The 27115-nt window shown below is 26.6% G+C and overlaps 5 protein-coding genes across 8 annotated transcripts; 4 read left to right on the top strand and 1 right to left on the bottom strand.

Moving 5' to 3' along the window:
• Window positions 1-1290: 1290 nt before the first annotated feature.
• LOC114938929 (uncharacterized) lies at window positions 1291-17271 on the top strand. Of its 4 annotated transcripts, XM_085487640.1 has the most exons (5): window positions 1291-1398; window positions 1577-1698; window positions 15994-16158; window positions 16273-16553; window positions 16712-17271. In XM_085487640.1, exons 1-5 carry the CDS (start codon window positions 1346-1348, stop codon window positions 16796-16798), a joined length of 708 nt encoding a protein of 235 aa, XP_085343766.1. In that variant the 5' UTR covers window positions 1291-1345; the 3' UTR covers window positions 16799-17271. The 4 variants fall into 4 exon arrangements, 3 of the variants coding, with proteins under 3 accessions (XP_085343766.1, XP_085343764.1, XP_085343765.1); XM_085487638.1 differs by having other exon boundaries at window positions 15994-16553; XM_085487639.1 differs by having other exon boundaries at window positions 1291-1483; window positions 15994-16553.
• On the top strand, window positions 4993-7734 carry LOC114938907 (mevalonate kinase-like). The gene is made up of 3 exons (XM_029313046.2): window positions 4993-6627; window positions 6822-7039; window positions 7199-7734. Exons 1-3 carry the CDS (start codon window positions 5916-5918, stop codon window positions 7454-7456), a joined length of 1188 nt encoding a protein of 395 aa, XP_029168879.2. The 5' UTR covers window positions 4993-5915; the 3' UTR covers window positions 7457-7734.
• On the bottom strand, window positions 11008-11580 carry LOC146720903 (uncharacterized; the record flags this gene model as incomplete). The annotated part of the gene is made up of 3 exons (XM_085487665.1): window positions 11008-11016; window positions 11075-11367; window positions 11520-11580. Coding segments are annotated over 3 exons (363 nt in total), but the record flags the coding sequence as incomplete, so codon positions are not given.
• Window positions 17272-19500: 2229 nt separating the features above from the next.
• On the top strand, window positions 19501-22097 carry LOC114938899 (uncharacterized). Its single transcript, XM_029313034.2, has 2 exons — window positions 19501-20701; window positions 21453-22097. Exons 1-2 carry the CDS (start codon window positions 19799-19801, stop codon window positions 21708-21710), a joined length of 1161 nt encoding a protein of 386 aa, XP_029168867.2. The 5' UTR covers window positions 19501-19798; the 3' UTR covers window positions 21711-22097.
• A 713-nt stretch (window positions 22098-22810) lies between these two features.
• Window positions 22811-25027, top strand: LOC146720902 (uncharacterized). The gene is made up of 2 exons (XM_085487660.1): window positions 22811-23948; window positions 24453-25027. The coding sequence occupies exons 1-2, from the start codon at window positions 23865-23867 to the stop codon at window positions 24720-24722; spliced, it is 354 nt and encodes a 117-aa protein (XP_085343786.1). The 5' UTR covers window positions 22811-23864; the 3' UTR covers window positions 24723-25027.
• The last annotated feature ends 2088 nt before the right edge of the window (window positions 25028-27115 follow it).

Below are 27115 nucleotides of genomic sequence, written 5' to 3'. Positions count from 1 at the left end.
AAATTAAAATCGCCAGTGATGATTAAAACAATACAAGTTTGTTCAAAAACGACTTGACTGGCCAGTACACAAAATGACGTCGCACAAAAAGTTTCGGCCCTTCTTTAAATATTTTTATTCCCGTAATATGAATTATATTTTTTTATAAAATGATAAATAAAAAATGAAATAACTTATCATTGTGCATGGACTTGTAAGTAGAGGATTCATAACATAAAGCGGACAGTATTACAAAGTATAAAATTTTGTATTATATATTTTTAAATATTTGTATTTTCATAATATGTGTTATATATTTTTATTGTATTATTTATACATTGTATTAAATACATTGTCATAAAAATACTTAGTAGAACTTAAGCAGCAGACGATAAAAAGTTATAAATAAAAATATTTTTATATCCTTTTTATAATTAACATTTTTTTAAAACTGTGTTTACATAAACGGTTTTAAAAATAATTATCTAGAAGTCATCTAAGTAAATCGTTATATCTTACTTTACTTTTATCTTTTATCTAGATATATTTAAAACAAAATTATCTTTATCTTATCTAAAATGAATTTACATATTTTCATCTTATCTTTGTCTAGCTAATTTAAAACTCATCTAAGCACAACACTGCATATCAAGCATTACAGAGGATATAAAATTGCAAATATTTCGTAACACTTAGTGACAGAGGGTTTCCATGTCATAAACGAGTACCAGCATTAATTGCTAATGGAGTGGGTATTGATTTTATTAAAATTATGGGGATTATGTATAAATGACTAAATAATAACAAATTATTAAATGCAAAATAAATGTGACAAGATTACTAACTTAATTACTGGGGTATTTTAAAGAAAATATGACAAACAATATACAATTTTTTAAATATAAACATATTCTGTTGCATAAAGTTTGCAGCCCTTAATATAATAATTGTATTAAATTACGAAGTCAAAGATGCAAAACAATCATTAAATATTTTTCTTGTAAAATATATCAAAAATATTAGATTTTTTTCATCTATATGTATATATATATATAATATACATATTCTATTTTATTACATAAAATAATTTATTAGAGTTACGGAGCAAAACAGATATTTTGCAACTACTGTTCAACTTCCCGTCGGTCTTTCACAGTGCAAATATTTTTATTCTTAAAAGAAGAAGAATTCGCGAGATACCAACATTTCTCGAGAAGACCCGATCGTCGATTCGGATGCTATCGACAAACGTCGGGTCTCAGATCATGATTTGGGGGTATATTTCATTATATGTTCCGAAACGAACTCAGTCACGATTGAGACGCGAAAGTGTATAAGAAATGTAAACGCTGTCTTGTGCGTGAAAATGAACGTTTCACATTCTTATTACCAGTGGCCTTTATTTATCGTATCTACACTGTAAAAAAATTTTGTAAAATTACATTAAAAATATGTAAAATTACATAAATAATAAATGTAAAATTACACGATAAATAATGAAAAGGTAAACATTTTTATTATTTATCGTGTAATTTTACACTTATTATTTATGTAATTTTACATATTTTTGTGTAATATATTACATATTTTTTTACAGTGTACGTTGCATAGATTTAATAGTTAACAATGTGTGTATAAAGACATACGTGAAGTGCTTTGAAAGAAAAGGTCAACACATTAATCTATTGATTGGAAAAAACAAGAACATATCAAGAGAATGTAAGTATAATACATTTGTTTAAATATTTAGTTTGTACATATGTATTTTGTAATATATGTATAACCGATGAAACATTTTTTACAAAACGAAAACGACAAAAGATATATATTTTTATATATTGATTCTAGCAAATGTGTTTGTAAAAGCTACGCAAATTCAATTATCAACCCTCTATACCATTCAACGTTATATCATTTCTAAGAAAAATAGATATTTTTATACGAATGAATGAACAATTAATTAAATTTATTTATCAAACATATTATTATTTATTATATTAAATAATTGCATATATGTAGATAACTTATTTAATTTAATTTTCTAAAAATAGAACATGTAATAAATCAGATATACAACTGCTTCATAATTCACATGTTCATGAATTATATTTAGCATTATTAAATAATAAAAAACTAAAATTTTTTAAATATTGTTTCCTGGGCTGCTTCACAAAGAACAAGTAACTTTTATTAAATTATTACATAAAAATCTACTCCAATTAATCTGATTTTTATATGAACGTACGTCCATGCATAAGATGCACCGAATAGTATATGTAATATAAAAACTCAACTTTACAGCTAGTAGTAAATATCGATTTAATGATGAATAATGCTGATTAAATAAATTTTATTTCATAAATTTTCTTCTTAAGTTTCGCAGAAAAATATAATTCAAAACTGATCGATTCATTTTTAACTCACAAATTGTGTTCTCTTATTACCATTTAATTAACAAATCGAAAAAGTCTTCTATATATTATTTATTACAGCGCATGATCCCGACGTAAAACCTCTTATATTTTTGAAGTTTAATAAAATAGGATACAAAGAAACACTAATACTTTTCAATATTTTTTAAGAAAAATACATTGAATAATTTCTCACTTATAACTCAAAACGATGTTATTAAAAGACCGCGAACTTTAGGGAACAAAATCCATATTAATATATTATACAGGATGATTAATTAATCTTCTCAACTAACAGACAAAATATTTGAAATTACAAAGACAAATTGTATATAGCTGTTAGTTGCAAATTACATACTTTTCCTTAAAAACATCTGCACATTTTTTTACACCAATTGATTTTTCCCATTATTTGTATTAAAATATAAAAATGTGCAAAAGCATGTTGTGAAATCATCAAAAAATGAATATTTTTGCGAAATATTTCATATAATATTGTGTTATGTAAAATTATATCAAATTAAAGTATATAAATAAAATATATGAAACATCTCGCAAACTATTCACCTTACAACCATTCTATCTTTATAATTTTTTATACCGAGAATATTACGAGAAATCGGTTTACATAAAAAATTAGCCTTTTATTTAAAAAAAGAGTTAAACTATTAAACAACCAAACAGCTCAAAGGTCCAAGAAAAATTTTAGCTTGCAATAATATTATTCCATTCAAAATTTATTATTTTTAGCTGACACATTTTTTCTAAAATAGTGATTTCCAAATATGTATGTTTCCGTTAATATTAAAATACCAATGAAAGAAAGCATCGCGAGATACCAATATTTCTCGAGAAGACCCAATCATTAATTTAGGGTCAGGCTCAGGACATCTTGATTTTCGGATAATGTTATTATATATTTCGAAACAAACTCAGTCACGATTGAGACGAGAAAGTGTAAAAGAAATGTAAACACTGTCTGTGTTCGATAACGGATGTTTCAAATTCTTATTACCAACCTTTATTTATCGTGTCATTTTTGTCACATATATCTGATATATTAAGTATGCATGTCTCACATTTATTTAGAATAAAAAGGACAAAATCTTCCTCGCGACACGAGAATATATTTTATATATAATTGATTATATTTGATATATAATTGATATTATTTTATATATAATTGATATTTTATATAATTGATTCCAATAAATAATGCGTTTGTAGCAGCTACGCAAATTTAATTATCAACTCTCTACCATTCAACGTTAATATTTTTATAAAGATGAATGAAAAGTTGATTAATTTTAAAATTTTTGCACCAGACAGAATCGGTTTATTCGGAGAGCATTCGATGACGTATGGAAAAAGTATTGTAAATGGCCTGAATTTTCACCCCAATCTCGAATTCTGCGAACCACCTTAGTTAGAATATATGTGACAGAAATAATTGAAAAATCATCGAAAAAATGGATTGGATTTGATCAAATTTGTGAAAAATTAATAATAATATAAATAATTGATAATAATAATTATTATTAATAAATAATATTAACAATATTTTATTAATTATTATAGATTTCCCTTGTATTAATCTAAAAAAACATATACGAAATATTGAAAACTTTTTTTCTAATACATATATTTCTCTGAGGTTCGATCAATTCCAATCATTTTTTTCGATACGTGTTACGCAACATTTTTGCATAATTTCCTCGCAAGATTCAGTATAAGCATATCTTTCTTCAACTTAACACGAGAGAAATCTATAACAGTATTATTAATAATATTGTTATAGATTTCTCTCGTGTTCTGCTATAAAGAAAGATATACTCATGCTGAATCATGTGAGAAAATTATGTGCAAGTATATGTGTTTCTAGCGATTAATGCTGAAATTTGCATATACGAATAAATAGAATATTCCAACTTGTAGATTATCCAATTTTTTTCTAGAATCATCATAAATCTAAAATAAAACCAGAAATAGATATTCTAGTAATTGCATCAATTACTCATCAAGATATGGTAGAACGAGCGCAAGAAATGACAAATCTGCATTCTACGTAAGAATATTCTTATCCGAGTTTTTCATTTAATTAATCCCTAATTCTGCAGTTGCTAATTTGTATTGTTAAAAATTTGTAGAGTGTAACTATTATTCCCTTTAGGACAAACTAGTTTTCTGTTGTTGTTTTCATCAAAGTATTAGTCTTAAATTGCCAAATCCTTTATTCAAAAATAAATTTTATCTTTCCATGTTATTAACGCGTTTAAACTCGAGTGATATTATGAAGTGATATTATGAAATGAATAAATTTCTTTACTAAAGTTTAGGAAACTTTGCCGATTAAAATGTATATAAGTATCCGAATTTGACTGACAACAGTATGTATTTGTCTTGTTAACTTCAATATTTTACATTTCATTATTTTTTATTTGGTGTAATTACAATTATTGTGTATTTTCAGTATTAAAATGTTGATTAAAGTTTGATTAAAGCATATCAAATAGAATATCAATAAATATATTCAAAAAATTTTAATTTACGATTGATATATATATATATATATATATATATATATATAGGTTTATGTCTTTAAAGAACTATTATTGTTAAAAAATCAGTTAGAAAATCAAATTAATTAAGAGTTGTAGAAATAATCGGCCAAATTAGCAAGTAATAATCGTTTATTAAATTTCACGACGTTTTGTGTAGTTGTGGTCCTTTTCAAGTGAGAAAGTAAATTTAGAAATAATTAACTCATTATACAGCAATAATCAATAGCAATTTTTAGTGAGAAATATACAAGTCAAAATTAAAATTAAATTGAAATTGTGAGACAGCCACAACATATCTCAAAAGGATTGTCAGATTCTAATGTATTTTAAGTGAGTTTAATTAAAGTATTATACATATTGTTATATTTAATATATATATTATATACATATATATGCGTGCACAACACATACGCGTTTTAGTTTATAATATTTTAAAGTTATAGTATAAAATATTATTTGAAATATGCCTACAGAAATAATAAGGGAACTAGCTTATGATAGTGGAAATAATATATTATTATCGGATTCTGAATAGATATACACAAGTTTTCCAATGACTTCTCTCAATAATATCGAAATATTGAACAAATTTGACACTATAGCTCATATTTAAATTTAAAAAACATATATTTAAACTCTTTATTTTTGTGACAGACCACGTATACGTGTTCTATCATGTCCTTATAAATACTGAGATCATGAAAAGTGAAAATATTGAAAAGATTTGACATTGTAGTTTAAGTCGTGATTTTGGGGTAATGTTATTATATATGTTTCGAGACGAAATCAGTCACAACTGATACGCAAAAGTGTACAGAAAAAATATAACCACGGTCTCGTGTGCGCTAACAAACGATTTAAATTATTATCAGTGGTCATTCCTTACCACTTTTAATTATCAACTCTTCACTGTTCAACGATACATCACAGTTTCGTGAATAAGGAGATTTGTATTAAATAAAAAATGGCTACTTTTAGAATCTCCGCACCTGGCAGAATCGTCTTAGCCGGAGAGCACTCGGTGATGTACAAAAAACACCTTATCACGAGCAGCATAGATATTCGTACCAAACTTGAATTTTACGAAATATTATCAACTGATGAGAGAATTGAGATAGATTTCTCTGATATTAATCTACAGACTAATATACCGTTAAACAATGTTCTATGTTTTTTTTCGGAAAATTTCTTCGACAGATCTAATCCAACTTTTATGCTTAAATATGTGAAATCCTTGATTACCTGTAACGGCATGTGGGCGACAGACGAGCAGAGATTTAGTTTAATAATATTCTTCACCGTGCTTTATTCTATCGCTAATAGCAAGAGCCTCGACATAACACCTTTTCGCGTGCGTGTATCCACGGATATACCAATCGGCGCCGGTCTTGGGAGTTCGACATCTTTCACGGTATGTCTCGCAGCATGTTTTCTTCATTGGAAGAATCTACAATCAGAAAATCATATTGATTTTAATAATACTGAATTTTTGGAGAACGTTAAATATTTCGCTCAGCTCTGCGAGGACTTTGTGCAAGACTATGACTTTACATTGGTCGATGTTAAAGTTTGTGTATATGGCAAAATATTAAAAAGTCGATTATGCAATAATGTACGTATTGAAACGAATTTTGGGAATAATCTGGCAAGAATGAAAATTCTACTGATCGATTCAGGTATTCGTCAGATAAAATGCATATGATTAAATTTGACTTTATATTTATTCTTCAGTTCCACAATTCTATAAATATAATTTTACATTTTATTTTTATATTTTACAAAAAAATTTTAAATAGATATTTGCATATAATGTCGAATTTTTTATGTACTTGTCGTGTACTTTTTCTGTGAAAATTTTATTTTCATTCAGGTATTCGTCAGGAAAAGTGTATACAAGCAAGAAAAATGGCACTGCTGAAATTGGAATTGCCTCATCACGTGTTTTATAATATAATAGAACAATTGAATGAATTCGCACATAATATATTTGCCTGGCTTAATACATTAAGCCTTACCGTCCAAAATGTGTTCAATTTATCTGAACAGCGACGTTTTGATAATTTACAGGAATTTTATGATAATATACAGGTGTCATTTTTTGCTTTTATCTAACAGTGTTTTTACATTTTACATATACCTACATATATATTTTTATTCCTTAGTCTTGCTGCGTTTTGACAAGATTGTACATCTGTACAGTAATTATCTCTATTTTATAACTAATATTTTTCATATCTTCATTTGCAGCGTCGCATTGCAAGGATTCAACATTTATTGAATGAAAATGATTTAACACATAATGTTTTTAATAATATTTTTGCAACTGCACGAAGTATGGGTTTTGCAGCAAAGGTTACAGGTTTTGGACCTAAATATGCATACATTCTGCTACCACCGAACTTTACAAACGACCAAATCGAGAGAATTAAAACACAGTTAAGGGGTCAAAACTTCATTGTTATAAATACTAGCATCAATTGTGATGGAGTAAAACTTGAGAATTGATTCTGTTAAAATTATCACGATTATTATATAAATGTCAAAATAATAAATAACTAAACGTAAAAAAAAGTTAAGATTATTAACTTAACTGTGATATTTAAGGAAAGTATGATGAACAATATACATTTTTGTTCAATTTATATATTTTATTACTCAAAGATCGCGGTCTTTTAATGGCAGCGTGAATTATGAAATTAAAGATGAGAAATCATTAAATATTTTTCTCGTAAAATATATCGAAAAATATTATTTTCTTCGTATTCTTACTTATTACACTTTAAAAATATAATCGGTGTTGCGTAAGGATCATTCTTTGTAGTAAATATTAGAATTTTTTGATTTGTAAATTAATTGTTATAAAGAATGCTTCCTTTTAAATTTAAATTATTTAATTTGTGTATGAAAAATAAGTCGAACAATTTTGAATTATATTTTTCAGCGAAGCTTAAGGAGAAAAATTATGAAATAATATTTATTTCATCAGCATTGTTTATTAAATGACATTTATCTGTTATCTGCGAGGTTGACAGTTTTTGTGTTATATATTCTGTCCAACGCATCTTATAAATATATACAAAATTTATAATTTTTCTAATATTAGGCTGGTATAGATCAACGTGATAAAAAAATAAAAGAAAGAAAAGCCAACTTAAACGAGCTAATATTAATTCAGGATGTGACATAAAGGTTTATTATTACAAAAGGATCCACATAAAACAAATTATTACAATTGTATACGTTTCAACTGCACAACCGTCTTTATCAATATTTTAACTTTTACAATTTTGTAATAATAAACTTTTATTTGATATCCTGAATTAATATTAGCTCGTTTAAGTTGGCATTTCTTTCTTTTATTACAGATGTATGTTTATGTAAAAATAAATAGAGCTGGTGTTGTAAATTTTTAATCATAATTTTTCCTTTATTAAAAATGCAACTAAATACAATATTTCAAAATTTTTGATTTTTCATTATTCAATAATGTTATATAATTCATAAACATGAATTATGAAACACGTTGTATAGCTTTGATTTATTGTCACATGTTTTATTTTTTTGAAAATGTGGAGACTAAATTAAGAGAGTTATATACATATATGTAATTATTTAAATATAATAAAAAATAATATTTTTAATATATTTTAGTACTATTAAAATTTTAGTACTATTAACTATTGGTATATAAAAAGATTAATTTTTATATAAAAGAATTAATTTATTTTCATAAACTCTTGAAAGAAATTTACATGTTTTTTCACTTTCAATTTCATTATTTCACACAATTTGAATATAGAAAAAAACAAAAATTGTAATAGAGATTAATAAAGTATTGGTCGGTTTCACATATGAATTATAGTATATTATTCTTACTTGGGAAGATGATAGCAATGTTTTTCCACTTAAATGAATATGAATGCTTATATGTGTGAACTTTATTTTATTATACAATATTACGTAAGATTTATAATTACGACAATTATTCCAATTGGATATATACAGTAGGAGGAGATTTTCTGAATGTAGGATATTTATTTCTATTTTTTTGTTATATCTTCAGTTATATTTACTAAAGATTGATTGATTTATAAAATAATTAAGAAAATAGAAATAAAATATTTATGCTTCAGTACTGCAAAGCCAAAGTTCGCGATATATTAATTCACAATTATTCTGACAAAATAGACTGCCATAAATGAAATCTGTACAATAACAAAGATAATTTATATCTTTCGTTACATTTATCTTTTATGTCAAAATTGCGTAATTTAATTATATTAAGCAATATAATTTTATATATAAGTACTACATTTTATGTTACAGGGTTTGTCCGGAAAGTAATGCGTCGCATTTTTTTAAAAAAGAATTTATTGATCGCATAGGTAAAACAACTTAAAATTGTTCGAAGTATGACCCTTCTGCGTCAATACATTTTTGCCAACGCGATTTCCATGCGTCATAAGATTTCTGGAACTCCTTGACTGGGATGCTGTTCAGGGAGGCCGTCGAAGTAGCTTGTACGTTGTCAACCGACTCGAGCTGTTGTCCTTTGAGCTCCCTTTTCAGCCGAGGAAATAAAAAAAAGTCCGCCGGGGCCAAGTCGGGACTGTAGGGCGGCTGCGGCTTATCTGCACAGAGTTGCTTGAGTTCTTCACAAACTTCCACTCGGTGTTGCTTTTGCGCATCGGTCAACACTCTGGGCACAAGTTTTGCGCAAATCTTCCGCATGGCCAAGTCTTCCGATACAATCTCGTGAACAATCGTTTTCGGCAAGTTCAATAATTCCGACATTAAGCGAACATTCATTCGACGGTCTGAATTCAATAATTGGCGCACACGAGTCACATTGTCGTCCGTTCGCGATGTTGACGGGCGTCCTGCGCGGGCCTCGTCGGCGACCTCCTTCCGACCTTCTCTAAACATCTTGTGCCATCTGTTTGACTGCGATTTGGAAAGGCAATCGTCCCCGAAAACTTTCTTGAGCATTTCAAAAGTTTCCAGCGGCGTCTTGTCCAGCTTCACGCAAAACTTTATCGCATAGCGTTGCTCTATCGTTCTCTCCATCACAAGTTCGACGCGACCACTAAGCAGAGGTTCACAGAATAAGCCGTCCTAACCCTCCAAGCGCATGGAAACAATTGAGCGACCTACCGTTGGAAAGCTAAGGGTACCCCCCTTCCTCCCCAACCGGTCCCATCGCTCTGCGATGTATAGTCGCGTCACAAAAAAATGCGACGCATTACTTTCCGGACAAACCCTGTATATCTCAATTATATATTGACAAAAAAGTATATTTTGTTATTATAATTTATAATGTATTGTAAAAAATTGTGACATGTAAATATCATGTACATTGTGTCAATGCAAATAAAATAATACAAACAAAATAATGACAACTTCTCTGGCTGTTAATTTTAATTAATATATTTTATTATTTTCTAATTTTGTATAGGTATATATTTAATTAATATATATGAGTTTTTAAATGATGAAGTCAGTAATTAAAGTTTAAATAAAGTATCAAAAAGCTTTGACATTGTAATCAATATTTAGTTTTCACGTTTTTGAAGCGTTGTTATTGATATCAACTAAAAAATAGATTTGAGTTAGATTAGATCTATCGGATTCTTTAAGAAAGGTATTTTGTCTATTTTAGGGTATATATCTATTCATTTCATATTATATATATTTATAAAATAATTAAGAAATAGAAAGAAAATGAGTGGGAAATTACAACTAACATGGATGTTACATGTAACGTACACGTTATATTACCTGTTATATTCCGTTTTATTATAGCAATGTAACAATTATATATCGGTGTTTGCTGGGATGCTAGTGATATTAATCAATGTTAACAATAAAAAACCATTACATTACCATTACAACAATAAAACCATTTACATTAGCATTGGTTTTCGGATTCAAATCGTGTAGACATTTTGTTTGATTTGACGTATTGTGAACATTTCAGCTCACTTCATCAGGGAGAAATCTGATACTTCAGTCAAAATGTCTACGCGGTTCAAAAAACCCGAAATCAATGTTAATGTTCAAGTACACTGCGAAAGTTTCAAGTATTAATATAGAGAACCAATTAATTTACATTTATATACTTACAAAATCACGCAAACAATCACTATTGCTTTGCAATAATTCATTGAAATTTATAAACTCCTCTACTGTTTTAAGGGATATATTTAATTTATATTTTTCGTAAAAGGTTCGAGGCTTATTTTTAAGGCTGCCTGACGCTTCCCACAAATTCATCATTTTATTTTGATTTTCTAAAACTTGTTTGAGCACCGAATTTATTCCTTCAATGGCCTTCATTATTTTAACATATTCAGATGATATCTTAGTTATTTTGTCTCTATGTTTTGAGTTTTGTGTTTTCAGTTGTAATTCTTTATCTGTCCAAACTTGATATACAAAAAATGATGAATTTATTATAAAATATTCAATTAGTTATCATACACGTATTTGTATATTTGCATATTTTCAACATTTTAATTTTTACAAACTTTTACCATTATTATCATTTTTTTGTTACTATTATTTTTACCATTATTCAAAAATGAAATGTCCATTTCTGAATCGAAAAACAATATATCATTGAACTGATTTATAGATATAGGGGTTATTATGTCAATAGTGATTGTAGATATAGATTCGATGGTTCATTGATTTGCACGATTTTTGATATGGATAGTTCATTATTGGCACTATTTTCGATGTGGATGATTTTTTAATTGGCACAATTTTCGATGTAGATGGTTCATCGATTGGTACGATTTTTGATGTAGATAGTTCATCGATTGCTACGATTTTTTATGTGGATGCTTCATTCGAAATTGTCATTGATAATTTTTTTATTAATATTTTTTAAAGTAAATTTATTGATTATTTATTTATTTATTTATTTGTTTGTTTGTTTATTTTTTATTTATTTATTATTTAAAATACCTAAATAATTGAGAGATTCAAACAAGGTGTCTACCTCTGTCTTATTTCTTTTAATGCAGCAGACTCTTAAGGTAATCGAACCAAGACACCGCGGTATTGAATTTGAACTTTGATCCCATACAACACAAAATTCGACAGAAATGTTGTAGAAACGTTTCAAAGTTTCAAAACAGTTTCTAAATAACATTGAAACGTCGTTAGAACATCTAATACTTAAAAAATATTTTTGATAGATTTTAATGCTATTAAAAAAACTGATATAAAAAAATTAATTTATTTTGATATAAAAAGAAATAATAAATTTTCATAAAAACTCTTATAAAAACACGTTTTTTTATATGTTTTTCACTTTTAATTTCATTATTTCACATAATTTCAATAAAGAAAAAACAAAAATTATAACATATAATGAAGTATTTGTTGATTTAACATACTAATTATTGTATAATATTATTACTTGGTTAGATATTAAAAAAATTTTTTCAGTAAATACTTAAATAAATATGAATATATGTGCTTATGTGTGAATGCTTATATGACTATTTTTACGATGTAAAAATTAATTACAACAATTATTTCAATTGAATTTGTACAATAGCTAGAGATTGTCTAAATAAAAAGGATATTATTTATTTCTATTTCTTTCTTGTTTATATCTTCAGTTTTATGTGTATTAAAGATTTATCTATTTATAAAATAATTAAGAAAAAGAAATAAAATAGGTATATTTCTAACTATGCGACTATAATAATGCGATGACGCAACAAACTGAGAACAGATTTGTTAATCGCAAACTGAAAACAGATTTGCGCCAAATGCTCAGGAGATCGAAGAAAAATAGTTAAAAAAAAAAAAGAAAAAAGCAAATAAAAAAAACATTTAATAATTCATAATAATTGAAAAAAAATAAAAATAATCTATTATATCTTTGTTAGTCAAATCATATTTTGAAAAAAACGTACCTATATAATCTTTTTTTATTAATACTTTTAATAATTTTTTTATTATTACTTTTGACACATCTGTGTGCTTTTTGTTGTCAATTTAACGTTTCGACAGATCTGCAGGATCTGTTGCGTTTCTGGCATCAATCTTTTATCAACCATTTTGACAGATCTGTTACTCATCATTGTCACTTTGTCAATATAGTCTGCAAACTGATGTTGGGAAATATTTACTGAAATTATGCTCACAGTGTTTGCATGACAAAATATATTTCTTATCTGCGATCATTTAACAAATAAATAAATTGTTACCTACATTTGCTTTTGCAGAAATGGTTAGCTGAGGAGGTGTCGACCTCTGTCTTACTTCTTATATCTGACGAATATTCGAATCGATCAGTAGAATCTTTATTGTCGCTCTTGTCTACACCTATAAGAATTAATAATCCTACTTGAGACTTTTAATTGTTTGAATCATACCAATCGAAAAAATTTACGATTAAAGACCAACAACTTCAGTATGGTTTTTGAACGTCTATATACTACTCACTAAAATAAAAGCCACAAGTAGAATTATCCTTAGGTGTAGATAGGCCATCAGGTCATATTTATGGTCTCTATATATTTGGTGCTTTCCATTTAGCAACACAAAACAACACAAGCGTCATTCTATCTTTGTTCTACATTCTATAAGAATTCTATAAGCACCAATTATATCCTATGCGATTGTTACGTTGATATTTTCTTATTTTACCTATATATGCAAACAATGTTATCGACCGATGAAAACGCAGAGTCTTGCATAACCTTACAAAACCATAAAATATTTTATCTCGAAATCCTCCATTGTAAATGATAGAATAAAGCAAAAACAAGAATATTTGTAAGCTAAATCTCTACTTGAATGTACGCACATCATTTAATTAAAATGCTCAAGGATATTTCATGTATTTTAACAAACTGCAATCCAACAAGCAAATCCAACAACTTTTATTTAAAACATTTTTATCTAAAAACAAAATATTTTTAGAGATAAAAATTAATAACGCCTTATTTCATACACCCTGTATAATAACATTACTGCAAAGTTGTGTTTCTTCAAATACGTTTCTTTAAATTTATTTTAATCTTAACAAATAAATATTTGGAAAAAATATATCAGCTAAAAATAGAGTTTTGAATGAGACAATATCATGACCTAGAATTGCTTTTAGGCCGTTTGTAAGAAGTTTTAAAAGTTCGACCTTTTTTTTAAATAAAACGACTCTAAATTTGTATATAAATCGATTTTTTGTAATACATGGTACAAAAAGTTTACAAAATATTTTATACTTTAAAATAGAACTAAAATGTAGGTATTTCTATTTCCATTTCAATACTCTCGAGCCAAAGTTCGCTATACAATGAGTTTTATATATTATTAATTATGACGAAATAGACTGCCATAATTAAGAAAATAACTGTACAATAACACAAATTACGCTACATTCATGTTTTATGTCAAAATAATATAATTTAATTTATATTAAACAATATAATTTTACACGTTATAAATTTTACGTTATATATCTCAATCATGTATCAATAGGAAAGTATATTTTGTTATTATAAAATATAATGTATTACGAGAAATTGTGACATATAAATAGAATTTAAGTATTGTGTCAAAGCAAATAAAATAATGATAACCTGTCTAATTGTTCATTTGAATTAATATATTTTATTATTTTCTAAATTTTTAAAAGTGTATTATACGATAAACATATACATATTTTTTAAATATAACATCAATATAATTTGACATTATTTGAAATATGTCTACGACAAGAAAGAAACGATTAGTTTATATTGAAAATAATATATTATTTTTGAATTATGTATGGACATACACATGTATGTTCTAACAACTTCTCCCTATAAAACAGTGGTTCTTAACCTTTTTAAAATTACGAAACAATTTTGACTTTTGATTATAAGAAAAATTTGCGGAACAAAATTGTTCAAATATAACTTTTAAAAAATAATATTCATAAAATTTAAAAAAAAATATAGTTGTTTCTTTCTAGGTAGGTAGGTATGCCATGCTTTCATAATTCTGCGGAACACCGATTAAGAACCATCTCAGCAAACACCGATATATAATTGTTACATTGCTATAATAAAACGGAATATAACAAATAATATAACGTGTACGTTACATGTAACATCCATGTTAGTTGTAATTTCCCATTCACAGATGTAACATTTCAATATAACATATATTACATTGTAGTTATATTGTAATTATATACCAAATAGCACATTGATGTATTGATAAGTCAGTGCTATCTTGGAATATAATGACAATATGACTACAATGTAATATATGTAATATTAAAAATGTTACATCTATGAGTAGGAAATTACAACTAACATATACGTTACATGTAACATGCTTGAGTATATAACATTTATATACTGTGTTTGCTGGGATTGCTCAAAAATATCGAAAAAGTTTGACATTGTAATTCACAATTAAATGACAGCAGGGTAATGTTATTATACGTTTCGAGACGAAATCAGTCACGAATGGAACGCGAAAGTGCGTATACACACGGGAAAAATAAACACTGTCTTATGGGCAATACGAACGTTTCAAATTCTAATAAGTGGAATTCTTGTACCTTCTTAATTATAAACTCTTTACTGTTCTCAACGTTCAACATCACAATTCCGATATAAGAAGCTATTTTTATTGTAGATAAATAAAGAGTTATTTTTACTGTAAATGAATAAAAAGGATGGCTAGTTTTAAAATTTCCGCACCGGGCCGAATCGTCTTAGCCGGAGAATACTCGGCGATGTATCAAAAACACTGTGTCTCGACTAGCTTAGATCGTCGTACCAAACTCACATTCCGTGAATTACCACAAGGGTGGCCAATTGAGATAGAATTCCCAGATGTGAATCTACAGATTAAAGTACCTTTAGAAGAAGTTTGTGGCTACCTTTCTGAAGAGCAAGAGAACCAATTAAATCCAAACTTTAGGATTAAATATGTGAAATCCTTTATTAACTTCAACGGCATGTGGCGTACATTTCAGCAGAGATTTAGTTTACAAATGTTTTTTTGCTTGCTTTATAATATAGCTGTTCAGGAAGAACTTGACATAAGATCTTTTCACGTGCATGTAACCTCGAATATACCGCTCGATGCTGGTCTTGGCAGTTCGACATCGTTGGCTGTGTGTCTGACTGCGTGTTTTCTTCATTGGTATCGTTTACAGAGTGATCATCGTGAAAATATTGAATTTGGTAACATTGATTTTTTGATAATTGTTGGAATTTACGTTAAAGATTGCGAGGAACGTATGCAAGACTATCAATGTACGCAGATCGATACCGACGTTTGTGTATTTGGCTTTGCAGCATATAGTCTACTTATTGATTATGTAAAGTACACTCATGAGGAATTCACAAAGATGACCGGAATGAAGATTCTTCTGATCGATTCAGGTATTCGCCAGAAAAAGTGCGATCAAGCAAGACAAATGACACAGCTGAAATCTCAATTTCCTCTTATGTTTGATAATACAATCCGTACATTACATAGATATGTAATAAAAATGTATCATTGGTTCCACTCACTAAGTTTTAGTGTTCGAAATGCCAATTCAACTGTGCAAGAATTTCATTATAAAAAATTACAGGTACTATTTTCTTCTAACAATGATATAATTGTATTGTTTATATATATATATATATATATATATATATATATATATTCAATATCTTTTGTGCTTTAAGAAGATTATGCGGGATATAATTATCTGTAACATTATGTAAAATTTTCTATAATGTTTTGCAGTGTTATATTAGAAAGATTCAACTATTATTATGGAGCCAATGTTTGTCCGATGAGGCATTCAATCGTTATTTCCGCAGTCGCAGATGATATTGAATACGCGGCAAAACTTACAGATTTTGGACCTAAATATGCGTATATTGTGCTACCACCGCACATTACAAACGACGAAATCAGGAAAATCTCGACACAGCTAAGGAATGAGAATTACCTTGTTATAAATAATCAATTGTGATGGAGTAAAACTTGATGATTGATTCGGTTAAAATTGACGCGATTATTATATGTATAAATGACTAAATAATAACAAATAACTAAACGTGAAAAAAAGTTAAAATAATTAACTTAACTGTGTTAGTTTAAGGAAAATATGACAATATACATTTTAGTTCAATTTATGTATATATTTTATTACTCAAAGATTGCGGTTTGTTAACATGGCAGCGTATTGAATTATAAAATCAAAAGTGAGAAATCATTGAATATTTTCTTCCAAAAATAGTCAAAAAATATTGGTTTTTTTGTAATCTATCTTAATAAATATTAAATATATAAGCATTGTTGCGTCAGAATCATGTGTTGTAATAAATATTAGAAGATTTTTTATTTATAAATTAGTTAGTATAAAGGATGTTCTTTTTATAATTTATATTGCATTATATTATTGAAATTATATTTATTTTTATATTATAATATAATAATTATATAGTGCAATTTAAGAATAAAAAATAGGTCGAACAATTTTGAATGATATTTTGTGCGAAGCTTAAAAGAAAATTATAAAATAAAATTTATTTCATCAACATTGTTCGTTAAATGGACATATATATATATATATATATATCTGTTAACTATATATATATATATATATATATATATATATATCTGTTAACTACGAACTTAATTGTTTCCGTGCACAAACTATCTCCCTAATAGCACAACATATGTGAAAGATATTCAGATATTATTTAGAGATATCCTGAAGACTATCAAACATCCTCAGGATGTTCTCTGAACGTTTTCGGAATGTGTGCTGTTGGGGCTGGTGCATTTTTTACAGATGTAGGTACACTGAAAAAAAATGACTACATTAATACATATTTAGTACAATACTGCTAAATGAATCATTTACTTGAAACAAATAAATCAAATAAATATCATTGGTTTCTAATAAATGATTTATTTGACAATATTGAAATAAATATTTATAAGAATTAAATAAATTTTTTCTTTAGTATATGTCTATGTAAAAAAGGAGCTGGTGAATATAATTTTTGTTTATTAATTTTTTCTTTGTTAAAAAAGCAACCGGAAACAATATTTCAAAATATTCAGTTTTTATTATTCAATGCTATATAATTTATAAACACGAATTCTGAAACATGGCGTATAACTGTCGTTTATTACACACGTTCTACTTTTTTGGAAATATAAAAAATAAATAAAAAAATATTATATAATATATTATTCAAGGTAATAAAGAATAATATTTTTTTGATATATTTCCTAATATTTAAGAAAAACTAGTAGAATGTGAAAAGATGAATTCATTTTCATAAACTCTTGAAAACTCTTGAAACTTTACATATTTTTCACTTTTAATTTTATTATTAACGTAATTAGTTTCATTATTCAATGCAATTTGAATGAAGAAAAAGCAAAAATCGTAATACAGATAATAAAGTATTTGTTGTGCTTTAACATATAAATTATTATTTAATATTATTACCTAAAAAAATGATAGTAAAATTTCCATTTCCGCGAATATTTAAATAAATATGATTGCTTATAAGTGTGAATGTTTATACTTTATATGATTATATTTTTATGATGCAAAAAATTTATTACGACAATTATTTCAATTGGATTTGCACAGTAGCTGAAAATTATCAGAATGAAAATGATATTTATATTTCTTTTTTATATCTCCAGTATTATATATACTTAAGATTTATTTCTTTATAAAATAATTAAGATATAGAAATGAAATATATTTCAATACTCTCAAGTCAAAGTTCGCAATACTTTAAGTTATAATTATTATGTCGAAATAGGCTAACATAAATGAGATCTATATAAATAACAATGATTATGATATATTCATGTTTCATCAAAATTATATAATTTATTAAACAATATAATTTTACATTTATACAGTACTGTATTTTATATTATATCTCAATTATACGCATATCTCGACTAGAAAATATAGTTTGTAATTATAATATATAATATATTACAAAATTGTACCATGTAAACATCCTATACATTGTGTCAAAGCAAATTAGAAAATGCAAATCACATGACAACTTCTCTGATTGCTAATTTTAATTGATATATTTTATCATTTTCTAATTTTTTATAAGCATTATGCATATATAATGTAAGTAATTTATAAACTAACTAACTTATATAACTAACTTAACTAACTTATATAAGTTAGTTAAATATACATACTTTACATATATATTTCAAATATAGCATCAATATTATTTGACATTATTTGAAATGTATCCACGACAATATAAGAAAACGTTTATTTTATCATATTAAAAATAATATATTATTTTTGGATTACGTATAGGCATACTCATTTATTCCATACCCATTTCTTCCTAAAACAGTGGTTCTTAACCTTTTTGAAGTTACGGAACACTTTTGACTTATAATTATAAGAAAAATTTGCGAAATAAAATCATACAAATTTAATTTTAAAAAAATAATATTCATAAAATTAAAAAAAATTATAGTAATTTATTTTAGGTACGTACTCCGCATTTTCATAATTTTACGGAACATCCGTTAAGAACCACTGCCCCACAATATCGAAACAATTTGACATTGTAGTTCACATTTAAAATCGTAACTGCCGGGTAATGGTATTATATGTTTCGAGACGAAATCAGTCACGAATGAGACACGAAAGTGTACACACGGGAAATATAAACACTGTCTTATGTGCGATACGAACGTTTCAAATTTTTATTAGCGGAATTCTTGTACCTTCTTAATCATAAATTCTCTATTGTTCAATATTACATCACAGTTCGGTGACTAAGAAGTTATTTTTATTATAAACAAATAAAAAGGATGGCTAGTTTCAAAATTTCCGCACCGGGCCGAATCGTCTTAGCGGGAGGGCATTCAGCAATGTATCAAAAACACTTTGTCTTGACCAATTTAGACCGTCGTACCAAACTCACGTTCCGTGAATTACCTAGAGGGTGGCCAGTTGAAATAGAATTTCCAGATGTCAATCTACAGATTACAGTACCTTTAGAAGAAGTTCGAGGTTTCCTTTTAGAAGAGAACCAATTAAATCCAAACTTAAGGATTATATACGTGACATCCTTTATTACCTTCAACGGCATGTGGCGTACGTTTGCGCAGAGATTTAGTTTACAAATGTTTTTTTATTTGCTTTATAGTATTGCTGTCTATGAGAATCTTGACATCACATCTTTTCACGTGCACGTGACCACGAATATACCGCTCGATGCTGGTCTTGGCAGTTCGACATCATTTGCTGTGTGTCTGGCTGCGTGTTTTCTTCATTGGTGTCGTTTACAGAGTGATTATCATGAAAATATTGAATTTAATCGCATAGACTTTTTGATGAATGTTGGAGTGTACGTTAAAGATTGCGAGGAACGTATGCAAGACTATCAATGTACGCAGATCGATACCGACGTTTGTGTATTCGGTTTTGCAACAAAGAGTCTACTTACCGATGACGTAGAGTACTCTGTTGAGGATTGGGAAGAGATGGCAAGATTGAAGATTCTACTAATTGATTCAGGTATTCGCCAGGAAAAGTGCGATCAAGCAACAAAAATGAGACAGCTGAGATCTGAATGTCTTTTCACGTTTGATAACATTTTAAATGAATTAAATGATTTATCAATAAAAATGTATAATTGGCTCAATTTACTAAGTATTAATATTTGGAATGCCATTTTAACTGAGCAAGAATTTTATTATGAAAATTTGCAGGTACTTTTTTTCGTTTTTCTAATTTTGTTATAATTATATTATATATAAGGGTCTTCGGAAAATTGCGCGCAATACATCGGGAGGCGATTTGGAATCTAAAAAAAAGAAAAAAGTTAAACATAGGTTCGGAAATAAGTCATTTCCAAGTTATAATTATACTTTTATGATAAAAAAATCGTATTTATAGTCCGTTTGGCACCCCTTTCTTAATTTTTAAGATATTTCAAATTTTTATTTTTTAAATATTTATTTGTTATATTTATGTAATTTTCAATTTTTCTGATTTCGTTTATTATAATTTTAAAATTTTATTTTTTAATTTCTTTTTAATTTTAATTGTTTTAATTTTTTTTATTCTAATTGTTTTATTTTTTTCTATTTTTTGATGTACTTGTAAATACAATTATATTATCTTTATAAAATAAAGAATTTAAATTTAAAAACAATTAAGAAAATAGGTGCTAAACAGACTATAAATTATGACTTTTTTAATATAAAAGCGGCTTACTCGAAAACAACTTATTTCCGGACCTATGTTATAACTTTTTTCTACTTTTTGGGTCCCGAATCAGCTTCAGAGGTGTATTGAGAACGATTTTCCGAATCCTGCATAATACACACACACACACACACACATAAATATATATATGTATATATATATTCATTAGTTTTTCTGTGTTGACAAGATTGTCCAATATATAATTGTCTGTTCGAATATGTACACTTTCCCAAAATGTTTCATGTTTTGCAGTGTTGCATTAAAGAAATTCAAGTATTATTGAGAAGCCGTGGTTTGTCCAATGAGGCATTTAATCGTATTTTAGAAATTGCACAAAATATGGGATACTCGGCAAAGCTGACAGGTTTTGGACCTAAATATGCGTACATTCTGCTACCACCTTACATAACAAACAACGAAATCAGAGAAATTTCAACACAGCTAAGGAATGAAAATTACCTTGTTATAAGTACTAGCATCAATTGTGATGGAGTAAGACTTGAGAATTGATTCTGTTAAAATTATAACGATTATTATATAAATGTCAAAATAATAACAAGTAACTAAACGTAAAAAAGATTAAGTTAGTTAACTTAATTGTGGTAGTTTAAAAAAAGTATAAGGAACAATATAAATTTTTGTTCAATTTATGTATACATACAAATATGTATATTTTTATTATATTACTCAAAGATCGCAGTTTTTTAATGGCAGCGTATTGAATTATGAAATCAAAGGTGAGAATTCATTGAATATTTTCTTCCAAAAATAATTCATTGAAAAATATTAGTTTGTTCGAACTCTATTTTATTAAACTATCAAACATAATCAATGTTGTTTCGAGCTCATGCTGTAATAAATGTTAAAAAACTTTCGATTTAAAAATTAAATAGTATAAAGGACGTTTTTTTTCATAACTTATAATTGATTTTTATAAACTCTTTCTTCACTTTTAATTTTATTATTCAACGTAATTTGAATAAAGAGAAATCAAAAATTGTAATAGAGATAATAAAATGTTTGTCGACTTATTAAACATACGAATAATTATATGTATAATATTATTACTTGGAAATATGATAGCAAAATGTTCTTTTCGGTGAATGATTAAATAAATATAAATGCTTATAAGCTTATTTAAATGAGATGTGTAAAATAACAAATAATAACGATATTTTTATGTTTAATGTCAAGATCATATAATTTAGTAGGAAATATAATTTTACACATATAAAGTAATGCATTTTATATTATATTTCAATTATACACGTTTCTCGACGAGAAAGCAAATTTTTTAATTACAATTCTAATTATAATTTTAATTATAATTCATTATAATATATTGCAAAATTGTAACATGTGAATTTCTTATTCATTGTGTCAATAGAAATTTTAGATAAAACAATTAAAATGGCAACTTCTCTGACTGTTATTTTTAATTAGTACATTTTATTATTTTCTAATTGCGTACAAGTATATTATGTACGCGTACATATATTACAATTTAAACTATAACACCAATATTATTTGACAATATTTCAAATGTATCTACGACTATAAGAAACTTTTAATTATCACATTGAAAATAATATATCATTTTTGAATTATTTTATGAGCATACACATTTATTTTAACTTTTTCCGAAAATATCGAAAATAATTAATATGTTTGATATAACAGTTCAGACTTAAAATCATGACAACCGAATAATGTTATTATACGTCCCGAGATGAAACCAGTCACGAGTGAGACGCGAAAATGTATATACAGAAAATATAAACACTGTCTTATATATGCGATAACGAACGTTTCACTCTTCATCACTGTAAATCTTAATTATAAAGTTAACTGCTCAACGTTGCAATTCTATAAAGAAATGTCTTCATTGATGGAAAAAAGGGTAGCTAATTTTACAATTTCGGCACCGGGCAGAATCGTCTTAGCTGGAGAACACTGGTGGCGTATCAGCAACATATTGTCACGACAAGCTTAAATAGACATACCAAACTCGAATTCCACGCATTACCTAAAGAGATAGAACACATTGAGATAGATTTCTCTAATGTGAATCTACATATTAAAGTACCTTTAGAAAAAGTTTGAGGCTATCTTTTTGAAGAGAAAGAAAGTAAATTAGATGAAAGTTTTAGGGTTAAATACGTGATATCTTTGATTACCATCAACGGCATGTGGTGTACGTTTGAACAGAGATTTAGTTTACAAATATTTTTTTTCTTGCTTTACACTATCGCTGAAGAAGAGAATCTTGATATATTATGATAACTTGATAGCATAACGTGCTTTTATCTTTGGGAGCATGTACAGAATGATAATGCAATATAGAATTGAGTGATTACGTGTTGAAGCAAGTTGGACGTTTCGTTAAAGAATGCAAACAATTGATGCAAGACTATGGATGTGCGCAGATTGATGCCGACGTTTGTATATACGGCCGTGCAGCAAATCGTCTACTTTGTTCCGATTATGTAGAGTACAGTTATATTAAGAAATTCGATATGATGAAAGGAATGAAGATTCTACTGATCGATTCGGGTATTCGTCAGGAAAAGTGCGATCAAGCAAGAAAAATGGCAGAGCTCAAATCTGCATCTTCTGACACGTTTGTTACTATATTAAATAGATTAAATAGATTTGCAAAAAAAAATGTATAAATTTCTGCATCGCCTAAACAGCAATATTCGAAGTGCCGATTTACCTCAACAGCAATTGTATTATGATAAATTACAGGTACTATTTTTGTTTTTATTTAACAGTTATTATTTTTGTATATATATATATATATACAGCCTGTCTGACATAAACTGCCTTACCGAAAATATACAAGTAGATCTTGTTACTTTAAGGCAAATTTCCCTCAGCAACAATATTGAGGCATCAATAATTTTGGTGTTAGAAGAGATTGTAAATAAAGGTTTTTTCGCACATTAAACCTTGTCGATATAAAATATTAACAAAACCATATTGTTCAATTATTTTCAAGTAGAGTTTATTTTAATAAAATTTTAATTTAAGGATTAATTATAAAGATTTAAGGTGAGAAAAATTGGGAACATAAAAAACGATGGCTTCTCTCATTCCAAATAACGAAATCTACTTGTATATTTTCGGTGAGACACTTTATGTCAGACATCCTATATATATTCTTTAGTTCTTCTTTGTTGAAAAGATTTTCCAGTACATAATTATCTCTTAGAGAATGTATAGTTTGATAACATTTTTTATGTATTGCAGTATTGCGTTAGACAAACTCAATTATTATTGAAGAATCATGATTTGTCCATTGAAGCATTCAATCATATTTTCGAAAAAGCAAGCTCCATTGAATACTCTGCAAAGCTTACAGGTTTTGGACCTAGATATTCATATATTGTGTTACCACCGAGCTTTCCAAACGGAGAAATCGTAGATATTATAACACGATTAAAGGATAAAAATTTAACTCCTATATTTACAAGCATCAATTGTGATGGTATAACACTTGATAAATACCATTTTGATTAATTCAGTTAAAATTGTCGCGTTTATTATATATTTGAATAACTAAACAATAAAATTTGTCAAGATTATTAATTTAATTACTGTAGTATTTAAAGTAATGACGAATACTATACATTTTTGTCCATTGTATGAATATATACTAGTACTTAAAAATTGCGGTTTTTTAATGACGTCATATTGAATTATGAAATCGAAGGTCTTAAATCATTTAACATTTTTCTCGTCAAAATTATCAAAAGATATTAAGTCTCTTCGTATTCTATCTTATATTAACCTTTAAAAATATAAGCGATCTTGAGTCGAGATCATGTGCTATTATAAATATTAGTTTTTTTGATTTGTAAATTAATTGATGCACAATTGAAAAATTTGTGTTAAATTTGACAGATATCACATGTCTAAACCACAGAAACTTTTGTGTTAATTTAAAATAATATAAATATGTGAAATAGTAACAGATATATAGTATGCTAATATTTTAACACAAAATGTATGCAAAACTTCAAGTGAGTTAAAATAAATTTTGTGTAAAATTAACATAGTTTTAAAAAATTAACTAAAAATATGTTAATTTTATATTTTATCTCTATTTATAATGCAAAATATAAAATCAACATTTTTCAGTAAATTTTAACAAATAAATCTTGTCACTAATAAAACTACATATTTATTGTGTACAATTAAAAATAGATGCACGTTGAGTTATTTTTATACAAATTTTCGATTGTTTTAATAATTAAAAATTTAAGTTCTATATAACACAACGCAATATTTTAATTAACACATGAATATTAAATATTTAACACAAAAGTTTTGAAGGGATCGTTTTTAACAAGAAAGCGCAAATTTTCCTACTATATGTGGTTTTTTTTCACATTGCGTTATATTATTTATATTATATTTATTGTTATGTTACCTAATGCAATTTTTGAAAGAAAAATGAAACAAACAATTTAAAATTATATTATTCTGTAAAGCTTACAAAATTATAAAATTTATGTAATCAACATTATTTTTTAAATGGACATATACATATATCTGTTAGCTGCTGATTAATATTTTCCATGTACATATGTCATCTGATGCATGATTTAAAGATGTAAGTATGCTTACGTAAAAAGGAATCTGGTGGATATAATTTTTTTTATTAATTTTGGCAGACTTGATTTCGACGTAACTAGCAATTTTATTTAATTCTTTCACGACGTTTCGACCATTTGGTTGTGGTCCTTATCAAGTGAAAATTTCATTAATTAAACTGAAATTAACTCAACATCACACCGGTCTTATTTAAAATTAATAGTTAAAAGTTAAAAGAGGAACACGTCCCATTGCTATAATGTTTTGTCAACGTCAACGTCAAGGACCACAACCAAATGGTCGAAACGTCGTGAAAGAATTAAATAAAATTGCTAGTTACGTCGAAATCAATTCTGCCAAGTTTATTTTCACTACTAGCGTCCAATATTAATTTTGATTGATTTTATTAATTTTATTTTTGCTAAAGAAGTAACCGTAAAAAATATTTCAAAATATAAGTTATCATTATTCAATAATGCTAATGCTATAAAATTTATAAATGCGAATTATGAAGCATGTAGTATACAAATTATGAAGCATGTAATATATCTGTCATTTATAATCACACGTTCTACTTCTTTGGCAATATAGAAATTATATTAAATAAGTTATATACATTTAATTATTTAAGGTAACGGAAAATTATATCTTTTGAAATTTTTTAATACTAATGAAGAACTAGTGGAATATAAAGAGATTTTCATAAACTCTTTAACAACTTTTACATATGTCTTTTATTTTTATTTCATTATTCAACGTAATTGAAATAAAGAAAAAATTGATTGAAAAAATTAAAGATAATAAAGTATTTGTCGATTTTTTTAAACATTCGAATTATTATATGTATAATATTATTACTTGGACGATGACAGCAAATATTTCTCTTCCGCGAATACTTAAATAAATATGATTGCTTATGTGCATATTTATAGTTTATATGACTTTTTAATAATGCAAAACATTTATTACGACAATTATTTCAATTGGATTTGCATAGTAGCTAAAAATTGTCAGAATAAAAATGATATTTATATTTCTTTTTTATATCTCCAGTATTATATATACTAAAATAAGATTTATTTCTTTATAAAATAATTAAGATGTAGAAATAAAATATATTTCAATATTCTCGAGCCGAAGTCCGCAATACATTAAGTTATAATTATTATGTCGATTTAGGCTAACATAAATGAGATCTATATAAATAACAATGATTACGATATATTCATGTTTTATGTCAAAATTATATAATTTACTAAACAATATAATTTTACATATATACGGTACTGCATTTTATATTATATCTCAATTATACG

The sequence above is a fragment of the Nylanderia fulva genome, unplaced genomic scaffold (assembly GCF_048542155.1).
Source record: "Nylanderia fulva isolate GAGA-0341 unplaced genomic scaffold, ASM4854215v1 Scaffold59, whole genome shotgun sequence".
In the NCBI taxonomy this organism is placed as follows: domain Eukaryota; kingdom Metazoa; phylum Arthropoda; class Insecta; order Hymenoptera; family Formicidae; genus Nylanderia; species Nylanderia fulva.
The sequence above is the reverse complement of the archived record's forward strand: the minus strand, read 5'-3'. Positions and strand labels throughout refer to the sequence as shown.

What these genes read in the sequence shown, in the direction of transcription:
- LOC146720902 (XM_085487660.1), top strand. Translation starts at nt 23,865, where the DNA reads ATGTATAAATTTCTGCATCGCCTAAACAGCAATATTCGAAGTGCCGAT. An exon ending in TGTATTATGATAAATTACAG is followed by an intron (nt 23,949 to 24,452) that starts GTACTATTTTTG and finishes TATGTATTGCAG; the next exon opens with TATTGCGTTAGACAAACTCA.
- LOC114938899 (XM_029313034.2), top strand. Translation starts at nt 19,799, where the DNA reads ATGGCTAGTTTCAAAATTTCCGCACCGGGCCGAATCGTCTTAGCGGGA. An exon ending in TTTATTATGAAAATTTGCAG is followed by an intron (nt 20,702 to 21,452) that starts GTACTTTTTTTC and finishes CATGTTTTGCAG; the next exon opens with TGTTGCATTAAAGAAATTCA.
- LOC114938929 (XM_085487638.1), top strand. Translation starts at nt 1,346, where the DNA reads ATGAACGTTTCACATTCTTATTACCAGTGGCCTTTATTTATCGTATCT. An exon ending in CAAGAACATATCAAGAGAAT is followed by an intron (nt 1,699 to 15,993) that starts GTAAGTATAATA and finishes TTTATAATATAG; the next exon opens with CTGTTCAGGAAGAACTTGAC. An exon ending in TTCATTATAAAAAATTACAG is followed by an intron (nt 16,554 to 16,711) that starts GTACTATTTTCT and finishes AATGTTTTGCAG; the next exon opens with TGTTATATTAGAAAGATTCA.
- LOC114938907 (XM_029313046.2), top strand. Translation starts at nt 5,916, where the DNA reads ATGGCTACTTTTAGAATCTCCGCACCTGGCAGAATCGTCTTAGCCGGA. An exon ending in AATTCTACTGATCGATTCAG is followed by an intron (nt 6,628 to 6,821) that starts GTATTCGTCAGA and finishes ATTTTCATTCAG; the next exon opens with GTATTCGTCAGGAAAAGTGT. An exon ending in AATTTTATGATAATATACAG is followed by an intron (nt 7,040 to 7,198) that starts GTGTCATTTTTT and finishes CTTCATTTGCAG; the next exon opens with CGTCGCATTGCAAGGATTCA.